This window comes from Pistacia vera, unplaced genomic scaffold (genome assembly GCF_008641045.1).
Source record: "Pistacia vera cultivar Batoury unplaced genomic scaffold, PisVer_v2 Contig195, whole genome shotgun sequence".
Classification (NCBI taxonomy): domain Eukaryota; kingdom Viridiplantae; phylum Streptophyta; class Magnoliopsida; order Sapindales; family Anacardiaceae; genus Pistacia; species Pistacia vera.
The window spans coordinates 685,161-698,063 of record NW_022195996.1 but is presented as its reverse complement, the minus strand read 5'-3'; the positions used below and the strand labels follow the sequence as shown (position 1 = coordinate 698,063).

Here is a 12,903-nt window from a genome sequence, read left to right as displayed (position 1 = left end):
TTGTCTTTACATTATTTATACTATGTGACATAATGGATTTTCCTAACGAAACATAACGGTGGATGGGAAAAGTGTCATTTTGAAAATTGATGTGTGGGAAAAGAGTTATTTTGAAACTTGACTGGTAGAAAAGTGTCATTACACCAAACCTTGGGTGGGAAAAAGTGGTTTACTCTTGTTCATGAACGGTCCAATCACCAAAGGCAAGAAGCCATTGAGTTTGAAACTTGAGACTGAGAGGGTCCACACTCCACAACACTAGATTATTAGTGGAGCCAAGCCAACCTAACCACAGCCAAAAACCCATTTGGCCTAATTACATATTTGGAAAGAGAATTCCCTCCATTCAAGCCGCAAAATATTGATAATTTGGAATTTTATGCTGTCACCTTCTTTTTCTGGTATCATAATTTATGGATACTCATCAATGTATTTTGCTATAATTCTGACTCTAAGATGATATTTGTATCGCAACTGAGATCTTTAAATTTACTTCTGTATTTAACCATTTGGCAATTCCATGATATGGTATCTTCGTTTACTGTCTCAATCTTCGTCTTCAATCTTCATCTTCAAGCGCTCTTTTAATAATCATTGAACAATCGACGTTGACTCATCTCGCTTTTTCTCTCTCCAGGCTCACCAAACCAAAACCGCCCCATAAGATTAGCAAAATATACGGACCAATAAAATATGTAAACAAGTGGGAAATGAAATGCCGAAATGGAAGTGTTACTTTCTTTAAATAGTTAGTTTTATTTAGGGGTATTCGGTTCCGAATACCCTACACTTTTTAAAAGAACCAGAACCGAAACTGAAACTGACCGTTCTTTGAAATTTAGAACCAGAATCGGAACCGACGATTCCGATTCCTAGTTACCCAGAACCAGAACCTGTAACAACGGTTCCGGTTTCAATTCTGGGTATCCTGTAAAATTACAATGATCCCCCAAAAGTTTTTAAAATGGTAAAAAAACCGTTAAAAACTTACAAATACCCTCCACCTGGCACTTGTTAACAAAAATAAAATTATAAATTATAAATTCAAAATTATAAACTCTATTACTTTGTAAAAGTAGATTCTCAAAAGTCAAATCAACTTACTTTAAATGTTATAAAATATAAATATAAATGTATTCACATTACTTATTCTACAAAAGTTTTTATTAACCCCCATAATATTTAATTTTATTTTATATTAGTCTCGGTTCTTGGTTTCTGGTTCCAGTTTCGATTCCTAACTATAGGAACCGGAACCGGAACCGCACAGTAACGGTTCCAAAAATTTGGAACCAAAACCTACCCATTGACAACTNTTAGAAATTATCATACTGAAGCCAAATGGTGTCATGAAAAATATTTTCCAACACTGGATGAGTACATGAGTGTAGCATTGGTTACCAGTGCGTACCAATTGTTAACCACAACATCTTTTGTAGGAATGGGAGATGTTGCAACCAAAGAAGCCTTTGAATGGTTATTCAGCTACCCTAAGGTTTTGAAGGCTGCCTCAATAATTTGCAGACTCATGGATGACATAGTGGGTCACAAGGTACATACTGAACTAAATTAATTAATTAATTCAGAAATGATCAATATATATTTTTAACGATTGACTTTGCATATAAATGGAATAGCATGAGCAAAAGAGAGGACATGTTGCCTCAGCAATTGAATGTTACATGAAGGACCATGGTGTTTCGGAAGAAGAGACACTTAAAGTGTTTCGTGAGCAAATTGCAAATGCATGGAAAGATATAAATGAAGCTTTCCTTAAACCAACTGCTTTTCCACTGCCTCTGCTTGAACGGATTCTTAATTTTACACGTGTAATAGAGCTTCTTTACAAAGATGATGACTGCTACACCAATTCTTATTTGACAAAAGACCATGTTGCCTCATTGCTCAGGGACCCCGTACAGCTCTAAAGTTTACTACCATTCATCAATTACCTTCTATGCGTATCTACTGTGTTTTCAAGCAATAATAAAATAAACTTGTTCTGTTGAAAACATTTATATATAATGCTGTCATCAAGCATTCAGTTATTTGATTTCTACTGTTAGCTAGTTGTCCATTTGCTCTGCCTATAAATACCTCTTTATAGGGAGATCTATTCCAACTCCAAGTACAAAGAAACTGCAATAGTGACGGTGATACAGATAGTGCTTGAAGAAGTTTTCTTGGTTACTCAATTGAGGGAGCTAGAAACCTCCAGAGTTCAAATAAAACCTTTTATATGCAAATAATCATCATATTTATTTCAATAGAAATCTAGGAAATACATATGAGCTTACAACCATACTTCCACACTAAATAGCAAAACACGTTCATAACTTAAACAGACCAAAATACGTGTTTAACCCCAACTAAAGAATCCTACATACATGGCTGACTTATTCAACTAAAATAAAACTTATCTATATTCTAATCTAATTTATTTAAATTATTGAAATAAACTCAATATTAATTAACAAATAAATCCATAAGAAAACTCTTAAAATACAATTTAATTAACATTTACCCATTATCAAAATGGGTACGTAACATTCCTCTTCTCTTGAAACAATCCTTGTCCTCAAGGATTTTGTTTTGGTACAACAGACAACTCCGAGCAAAGGACAACCACAACTTAATATGAGTTGCTGGAAAAATTAGTTCAAACAAATTCCATATACTTTCCGATATTGCAGTGGCTTTATAAGATTGGATTGCAATGGCTTGTTGAGAGGAAGATTGGATTGCGGTGGCTTGGGCAGAAGAAGATTGGAAGATGCTGGCTTGAGAGGAAGAAGATTGGACTACAATAGCTTGAGCGAAAGATGATTGGACTGTAGTAGCTTAACAGGGCAATTTTTAATAATGACTGCAAGGGTTTGAACGGGGCACTTGGCTTCTCTATTCTCCTAAAAAAATTGACCTATTAATTGATCAATCTTATCCATGAGTTTGCTGAACAAAATTTGGAATTCGTTCATAAACTTTTGTTGATCCACTCCTAAAGCTTTCACCGATTACTCAAGTTTCTAAATTCAGTGGTCCATGCCCTGACTTTGATACCACTTGTTACAGAGGTGTTTGAAGAAGTTTTCTTTCCTCAGCCTATTTTGATATTAAATAGATAAGAAAGCAATTATTGCTCAATTTTCTGGAGCTAAAAACCTCCAGAGTTCAAATAGAACCTTTTATTTAAATAATCATCATCTTCATTCCAATAGAAATCTATGAAATATATGAGAGCTTATAACCATACTTTCTTACTAAATAGCAAAACACGTTTAACAATTTAAACGAACCAAAATTCACGTTCAACCCCAACTAAAGAATCATAAATACGTGACTGTCTTATTCAACTAAAATAAAACTTACCTATATCATAATCTAATTTATTTAAATTATTAAGATAAACTCAATATTAATTAACAAATAAACATTATCAAAATTGGTAGGTAACATCCTTTCTGTCAGATCATTTACAATATGTGGATTGCACCCAGAAGAGATAAAATCAACTATAAGATGATTTAAAACGCCTGTGCTATTTTGAGCTTTGAAATGGTTAGAGCACTTAAAAGATGCTTGAAGCACCACACTTTGGTGGTTGGTTTCATGATGATTTCAGCACCACGTATGAAATGATAGAGATACGCAAGGAACACAAACTAAGAAATCAGAAAGATTACTCTCTAAATGAGCTGAGAACGATCCTGGTGTTCGGCAAGTCAATTCCCAGAACTCAACTACTTACCTAGAGAGGGCAAATAGATAGTAATATCTATAAACTTATATCCAAAAAAAAAGAACACTTTGTGAGAGAAAACAAATTGATTAAACAAAAAGAAGAAGTAGAAATTTAGCTTGGTCTGTCAAATTGAATTCCAACCATGGAGTCCAGTCTGCCTTCATCCAACCTGACTATATATTCTTCACACGTTGGTTTAAACTCATTTCCAATTGGTTATAGAAATTCGGTGGACCAATGCGATCATGTTTATGGGCATCACATCCCCATTCTTTTGCTCTACACCTCATTATTTTATATAATGGTTATTTGGTGATGCATGCACGTTATCAATGACAAATGAAAACAAAACTAGGGTTGGACTTTTCTAGGAGTGCTATTTTTGAAATGGAAAACAAAGACACATGTTTAGCCTCTCCTCCACTGAACCATCCCTGGCAACCTAACCGTCCGCTTCCCATACTCATTTCTGGCGACTCTCCTACGCACCTGAAACATGAAAAATTTTGCATGCAAATTTCGTGGAGATGAAAAAGGCATGGAACGCAACACCGGGGAAATTAAAGGCTTTGAACAGCCCCCTTGATGTGAGGACTGAGGTGGAAGCGGACACCAGTTAGACCAGTGTGCATATTAAATTTTGAAGGTGATGTTTGGCTGTTGTTCATAGTTAGAGACCGAGGATGGAAATTGGACATTTCGAAAGTTTTGGTGGAGAGTATGTAGGTTGTTGCTTCTTTCGCGGTTCAAAGGGGTTTACATGATTTTATGCACCTTATGGGGAGGTAAATGTTTGTATGAATGTTCGCGCCGTATCAATATCCCCCAGATTTTCAGTGTTATTTAGCCCCCCACCGTCTATCGGCCTAACACAAACATTTATTAGAAACCCATAACGCATGGCCATGTAAAAGGGCCACTTGAGTTGCCATTACAGATGAAAGTTTACCGTTCTTTCATATTTTGTTAGAGCGAAAAAGACAATGTAAATGTTTTAATCAGTCATATTACTGTTTATGTTAGGATACCTAACAAATTTTTTACTTTTTTTTAATTGAGTGTTCGGTCAGTTTGTGTATACCTTTCAATTAATCTTTATTGTTTTTAACACCTTCTACCTCCTCAGATAATCAACCTATCATAATATTATTACATAAATAGTCCCAATTTTAATCCAAAAACTCAAGGAATAAAACCAAACCCTTTGGATCACTAGACCAACCCCTTTTAGTTAAACTAACATATTCGATTGATAGTTTGGATAATCTAGAAAACGGCCGAAGAAAAGGAAAATTCCCCCCTCTTATTTCCTCTTTTACTCTACATTAAGGTGGGAACAAATGAGCCGGGTTAGGGGTTAACCCTAACAGCAGGCCCGCCTTAGAGAGTTCAACCCGGACCGCTTTATAGGCAGCCGGTTGAACCCACGCACATGCACCCCCAGAGAGTCGGGTTGCTATATGCAACCCCCTACCCGACGGGTTGGCCCAAAAGAATTAAAAATTATTATTTTTTTTAAATTTTGCAGGGAACTTGTCCACCAACAACCTTTTTTAGTTTAAAGGGCAATGCAAGAGAGGTTCCCAACTGTACCCATGTTATTTTATGTTTTATGGTACATAAAATTAAGAAAATTAAATTACTAAAGTCTTATGCTCAAATTCCATGTCTTTTATAAAATATAATTCATTCTTCTCTAAATAGGTTCATCAATGAAACCGTATGATGAAATCTAAACCTGTTATACCATTACATTTTACAATTAAACTATATAATTTAAAAAAATAAAAAAGATAATCCCACAATATTTATTTATTATTATAATAAATTTTAAATAATTAGCCTCAAATATATTTAATTAAAAAATCAAACAGTTTTTAAGACTAAGTCCTAATACGACCCATTATACAAAGATTATAACAAATTACCATTGATGATCCAAACCGATAAGAATAATACTACATATACAACATTCTCATACACAATCATTTCTCAGATACATTAGTTGCAAAATGTAATTAAGTGAAAGTTTGAGTTTAAATTTAAAATCATTCACGTATTGTGTTATTAAGATTGGTATAAAAATATTGTATGTGTAAACCACCCCCTAACTTATCGCTTTGTAAATTTGTACCTGTTAAATAATTAGTGTCATTATTTGGCCCTTGTGTTGTCTTTACCAAGTTTATTGTCCATGGGGTTTTTTTTGGGTGAGGTTTTTTAAAGAGTACTAAGATTGTTAATTTCTTATTTTATTTTCTTGATAAATAAAAAATCTAATTGTTCTATATTAATATTTTATTGCTTAAAATTGAAATTAAATTTGAAATGTTAACCGAAAAAAATTAATTTATAATTGAATTATTAATAGTTGGAAAAGTTAACTAAAAACATTACATTAATTCATTTATAAATTGTTAATTTCATTTTAAAAACTTAACTAAACAAACAAAATAAATAACAATACAAAATGGGCTACCCCGGCCCACCCCTTAGCCTAACCCACAATTAGGGTTGGCGGGCCGGACTAGGCCAAACCAATCCCCAAAAAGGCCGGCCTACCCGCCTACCCGTTGTTGGCAGCGGGTTAGGACCCGACTTGCCAAAATTAGTAACCCACCATGGTATCGGGTCAGGTCCCCCCCCCCCCCCCCCCCCCACCGGCGTGTTACTCTAAACTTGGCCAAGCCGGGCTGGGCCACCAAGTCCCTAAAAATGGCAGGCCTAATCCGCCTACCTTGTTGGCAGTATGGGTTAGGACCAGATCCTGTGCCAAATTATGAATCCATCATGCGTCGTTCATGTCGGGCCTGGCAGAACGGTTACTGTTTTCCATCTTTACCTGCAGAATCACACTAAGTAATCATTATACTTAACAGATAGGATTTATGCAGTCCAAGCAAGAATTCAACCAATTGTAATAGCTACATTTAGGTATATGAACATGGTCACGTTTGACTCATCTTACTTTTCTCTCTCCAAGCTCACCAACAAAAACCGCCTTATAAAGTAGCCAATATAAACCAAAACCACCTATAAAATATGAACAAGTGGCCCATTGAAGATTCCAGGCGTCATAATATGGTTGATTAGCATGTCAATACATCACAAACGTGTTTTCATTTAATACTGAGAGGATATTAAAGCATCAACCACCTTCTGATTATTTTTTTCCTGGGGTCTCATTGATATTCCATCCAAATTGTCCAAAATGTGCTGGCTAATTCTCTTTCTCTTGTTCTGGTGTGTGGTAATGTAGCCATGGAGCCTATCAGGTTCAAGCCAGTAACCTCCACGGAGAGGAAGTATTAGTCAGACACCAACATGGCTTTGCGATTGTTTGTGCTGTTATCATCATATTCTATTTCTGGAAAAAACTCTTCCAAAACTGAACATGTTAAGTTCAATTACTTGTTTCATGTCTTTAGAATTCTTTACTGCCAAGAGCTTCGTCCATGTTTGTTTCATACTGCCTGATCCCTTTTGAATGTCTTGGTTAACTTGTCATTCGGTGTGTCTTAATTGTTATGTTTGATTCTTCTTGTTTCCCCTTTCTTTGGGCACATAAACCATTAACTTTATGGTTTTACATGTTATGTTTGAGTTTCTTTGATTTAAATTCCTCATATTGCTACTTAAGTGATGATTTTTGACTCACTTTATCATGATTTAAGATTGGAATGTTTCAACGGTTTTATACTAGTAAATATTGTAGAGTCTCAATGTAGTTGCATAGTGTTTGGTAACTCTTAGAATGTGCTGTATTGGACCCTTGATTGATTGTGTAGTTAAGGAATACAAATTCGGTTCTTACAGAGAAGCACAATGCGGCTTTGTTTGACCCTTGAGAGCGTCATATCTGGTAAGAAGCTAATTTTCTGCTATATTCTGGTTAGTTTTTTGGGTGGACCAAAAATTGGGTGCTTTAATTGAATATTAATTATGTAATTTTTGCAGAGTTGATGTTTGGGATTCATTTATCGCGCATAGCTCACTATTTGGGCAGAAGTACATATCAGATATGTGTCCCTTCAGGTTGCATGCGCACTATGCTGCCTGCGTAATCAGATAGTGGTGAATGATGAGATCTCAAGTACGAATCAGAACACTCGTGACGATCTCTTGTGGTGTGAACACTAGATACTTATCTTCTCAAGGTACCAACTACTCCTGCATGCAAGTCGGTTTAGTGCATATAAAGTCAAACTATTGGTTCCTTTCACATTTTCCTAAAGTGATAGTAGTACATGGTATAGTGGAATGTATGTTGGACTGGCATGTATGTAAATTTTTTTTCTTGTTCAATGTATGACGTATGACTTTTTGTGGTTTTGAATTATGTTTGCAACCTTCACTGAGTGTTTTACCTGCTTCAACATGACCAATGTGAATTTTCTTTTTCCGTTTTTGGAGTTGGTGGGTGCCTGGGGTGACGGGACATGGGTGTACAGCCAAGAGAAAACTTTAATATTAAACTTATTACGCATAGATTATCTTTCATGCCTCAAGCAACTTTCGATATGTTTTCATTGCGTGCATATGGACATTATAACTGTGTTGTTGTCAGATTAACTTAATCCAAGAACTTACGACATCCATATTCAGATTTTTTTGTTGAATATCTCATGTAAGTATATCGAATTTAACGATATATCAAAAGTTAGAACTATAATTTGGTTTTGAGGAATGTGAAATCCGGATAATGCACATATGAACAAAGTTCATCTCCTGTATTCATTTGAAGTTCTATGGAAACATTTATAATTTCTCATGCAGAGTTCATGGAACACTTGTCCTGCTAAGATGCAAGGAACCTACGTACTTTATCCTTGAAAATTTGGATGGTGATGACCTTTTAACTAGATCAAAAAATCCATAAAAGTCAAGTATAGCGTAATCTGTTTCTGTCTACAGGGTATAAACGCTCTATATCAGTCAGAGAGCATTGCACCCAATTTACCACATCTCATATTCTTTTTAGCCGTTTGATAGTCTTATTACTGGTGCTGTTACCATGTTGCTTGGGGTCTAAGGTCATGAAATCCTGTCAAAAAACCTTGCCATGATAATCCAATTAGTGATTGTTTCTTTTCCCTCTGGTACCTACTTGGATTTAGTTACCTAACAAGCTTAGTTGGACAGACTCGGTGCTGAAGAAGTGGGCCAGATACTTCAAACCCATGACTATGAATTCTCAAAATGGTATAACTATCATGAGAAAGGAATATTTCTTTTCTTTTTCCTCATTAGTAAACTGTTGTTGGCGGAAATTTGGTGTTTTTCTTCGAAACATAATTATGCCATAGTTATTCTCCAATATCTGATTATTTTCATCTTTAAAAGCTAATTGACTTGGATCTTTATAATATGCAGATCCTTCTAGATATCAGGCACTTACCAGACATCAAACATTTTTGTAAATGCACACATCAGTTCTGGTACCAAGACTCCTGATCATTTTTATATTGTAAGTGAGCAGTTCACCTTTTTATCTGTTGTCTGGAACATAGGTAAAGCTCTATAGATTCTTAATTAGTAATACAATTATTTGAAGTTGTCTCAGAAAAAATTACAAAGAATATATTGAAACTAATGTCTTCAATTGAGAGGATGCTTCTTTTCCGACAATTTTTAGGTTGTTAGTAGGTCCTGACACTTGACATGCTCGGAATGGATTCATCAATTTGAGTTGTCAGTTAACAATCAAACTTCTTAAAGTTGGAAGGTGAGTTGTGGCTCTAGCCTACAATGTATTGAATGATAGTTATCCTTGCCCTGGATGAATTTAACTTGCCAAAAATATATTAACCGATCTAGAGAGAACGACTTCAAGGTAGTGGTGGGGAGGCTAAGGTAATACTCTTTTTATTTATTGTGCTTTCTTATCATGTCGTGTTTGACAGTTTTTCTTGTACCACTCTTGCCTAATTCATTAGATAGTCGAAATGTTGTCTTCCTGAACAATTGTTTTTTTTTTTTTGAGGTTATTTTGCCATGTCTGTCCTTGTGGGCATATTTGCCTGCTTTCTTGGTGTAAAGTTAATGGTGAGTGTCGTTCTCCTGACGAAAATCCTTTTGAAACTAAATGATTCTGCCTTTGATTGGAACTAGAAGTTGAGATATAGTTGCAATTAACATATTTGTTTGCCTTTTAGATGGCCAGCATCATTTTGGGGCCACCTTAATCCCTGTGATTGCTAAGAAATTTTTTTGCTGAACCTATCTATCTTGATACTGGAAGAGTTGAATTTCTGAATAACTATTAATGCGTTGTAGGATAACTTAGCTATGGGAATGGAGCTTCAGCCATTTTGACAACAGATGGTCTTGAAATTACAGAACGCCGGTTGGTGCAAGGGGTGCACTTGCTACAATGCAGCTCAACAATACATTTTGGTTGGTGGTCCTCATTAGTGCTTATCGTCATTCAACTTTGCTTTGTTTCAGGTACTGATGACCTCCTCTTTCGCAGAGTAGAAGATCTTTAATAAATATGATTAGAGTGCAAATGGAGTAGTAAGCTCAAACAGGGAACTAAATTCCTTGCTGCTGTACGACTTTGTGGTGTGCTAATTATGATAAATGATATCTTCATTGTATACTTAAGAACACTCAAAGAGGTTGTCTTGTGCCTTCATTCCCTTGTTTCTTACTAATAGAGATCTATGAAGTGAAATTAATTTGGATCTGGATACCCTTACTATTAAATGCAATCCAGAATGATGCGGCTGTGAGGCTACATTCCTCTTCTTTGAGTCAGAGTAAATCATTCTTCATCCTCAGTTTATAATTTCCATACTATTTTCTTTCAAGATCTTTCTCTAGGCGCCTCGATCCTTGATTTGATGTAGTCCATTCTGTGACTTTTTATTTTATAGTCTTAGTGGCCCATTTATTCTGATACTCTCTCTGGCGCTAAATCACACATGGATACTTCTACATTTACCTTGTTTACTTGCAAAGTTCAAAACTTTTCCTGTGACCATCTGACTCTTTCATGTGCGGTATGATGATTGCAGAATGCTTTTCCAGATCACATATTTCTTTTGGATATTGGTAACGAATCCGTCTATGCAAATTAACCTTAAATAACAGTCCCCGCTCCTCATCTTCTCTACTTCCATACTTAATGACAAGTAGCACAATTACAATATAACGCAGTTTTTCTTCTTTCTATGCAGTAACTTTGATTGTCTTCTGCGTCCATTTCTAAGTTCAAGCTTGCAATTTTGCAATGTTTTCTAGCCACATATTCGTCTTCTCAGTACAGAAACCTTTCAATCAAATGCTGAACAACCACTTTTATTCAACAAGGACATTATTGTCTACACTTAACCCATCCATTACCCGTGTAGCATTCTGCATTGTAATCCAACATTTTGAAGCGTTGGATGTTAACTTAAATTGTATTGTAAAGGTTCGGTTGCCTTGAATTCATGCTGAATTTATTTGTTTGGGTTTTTTGCATGGTTGTGGTCTTGGGTTCTATGCCGCTACATCACACTTCCTCTATATGCCTTCGTCACTCAGGTACAGTTATTTTTTCATCATCAATTGATCAACAACAACGATGTGTGCACTGTGCAATACAGTAATTCCTGACCAATTTGTTAGAACAAGTAGTAATTCTTGGACTTCAATTAGTTGTTTTCCTGTTTCATTTTAATGTTTTGTTATGCTATCAATTTCTGCAGGTTGAACTAATCAAATTAATCCCTGGTGAGAATACTTGTAGATGGGTTCACGCCTGAGAAATCACTCTTTGATGACCAGCATCCATACCCTCAAGAAGTGGAGCTTGCAGTGATGAAGGCAGAGAGCGGCCCTGAAGAAGCTGAAAGTCGAGGAATTCCCCAACCGGAACGCCAGGGGACATTGTAAGCCCAAGCCCTTCAACATGCACTCTCAAGGAGGCCAACTACACGTTTCAACAGCAGGTCAACTACAACGCTCAACACCTGTGAACGGAAATGAGCATCTGATAATGATGCTGACCAGCATACACCGCAATCACCAACAGGCACTTTGTTATAATGTGGATAAATAACGATGGAGTAATTGAAGTAAATGAACCCCTCATGGGAAGATAACGCAATGAAGGTGACTTCTCAATTTCTGAACCTTGCGTCCTGCGAATGAACAAGATATTCGTTGCAGCCGTTGGTATAAACTTTGAACGTGTATAAATCTTATATGTTTGCTTTGTTTTAGCCCAAATTTTGCTTAATGATAAGTTAGTGATTGGATTAATGCCATGTGAATACTCTGTATGCTGATAGAAAGATGATGTTCAAAATGGGTTTCATCCCGAAATTGACAAAGATCTTCCTCGTTAGCTTCAGCGTAGTTTTTTCCAACTGTTCCACCGAGGATACTTGGGTTAGAATTCACACCTTCCAACCAGCAGCAGCTACTGCAACTTTTACCACTTTGCCATGGTAGATAATGAAATTTTCACCATATCATAAGCCCCCCTGAGTTATAAGTAGTTTAATCCCCCTACAGTCTCGGCCCAAAACGGACAATAAATTACTTAACAAGTAGAACCCATACGCTTGTCCTGTAAAAGTGGTCTTATTTCTTGGATCCAGATCCAATTCCCCGTGGAATATCCTTAACCTTCAAAATAGATTAGCCATGGACCGATGAAATTATACAGTTACTGTAACTCTTGGATTCAAATTTTATGGAGAAAAAGACAAAGTATCCGGTTTAACAGTATTGTTACCTAATAATCATTCATCTTAATTGTGAACGTTCCATTCGACTAACTATTTTTGACTGACAGTTATAGGCAATATCACCTTTCCAATTCCGCCGTATCCCACTAGCTTAAAAATATAATTAGTTATATGTGTTTGAAATTGGAGGTTAAGTGTTCACATCTACTTCAAGTCGTACCGCGTCCCTTTTCTTTGAGTGCAGTTATTAGAAGTCACCTCAAGTTAAATTTAATCAAAGGCCGATAAGTTTTAAGTGTTAACTAAATCGTCTTATTATTGATTAAGTTAATTAAACTTGATTAGTCTTATTGGATTATGAATATTCTTAATATTTTTAAATTATAAGTATATTCCCACAAACTCAAATTCTTGCAAACAAACCCCAACCCCTTCTCTTCCCTCCCATCATTAATGCAATCTCTACCTTTGTTTGCTGTT

At 35.8% G+C, this 12,903-nt stretch overlaps 1 protein-coding gene across 1 annotated transcript; it reads left to right on the top strand.

Annotated features, from left to right (window-relative positions):
* Positions 1–1,343: 1,343 nt before the first annotated feature.
* Positions 1,344–1,991, top strand: LOC116127717 ((-)-germacrene D synthase-like). Its single transcript, XM_031413355.1, has 2 exons — positions 1,344–1,552; positions 1,650–1,991. Exons 1-2 carry the CDS (start codon positions 1,382–1,384, stop codon positions 1,926–1,928), a joined length of 450 nt encoding a protein of 149 aa, XP_031269215.1. The 5' UTR covers positions 1,344–1,381; the 3' UTR covers positions 1,929–1,991.
* The last annotated feature ends 10,912 nt before the right edge of the window (positions 1,992–12,903 follow it).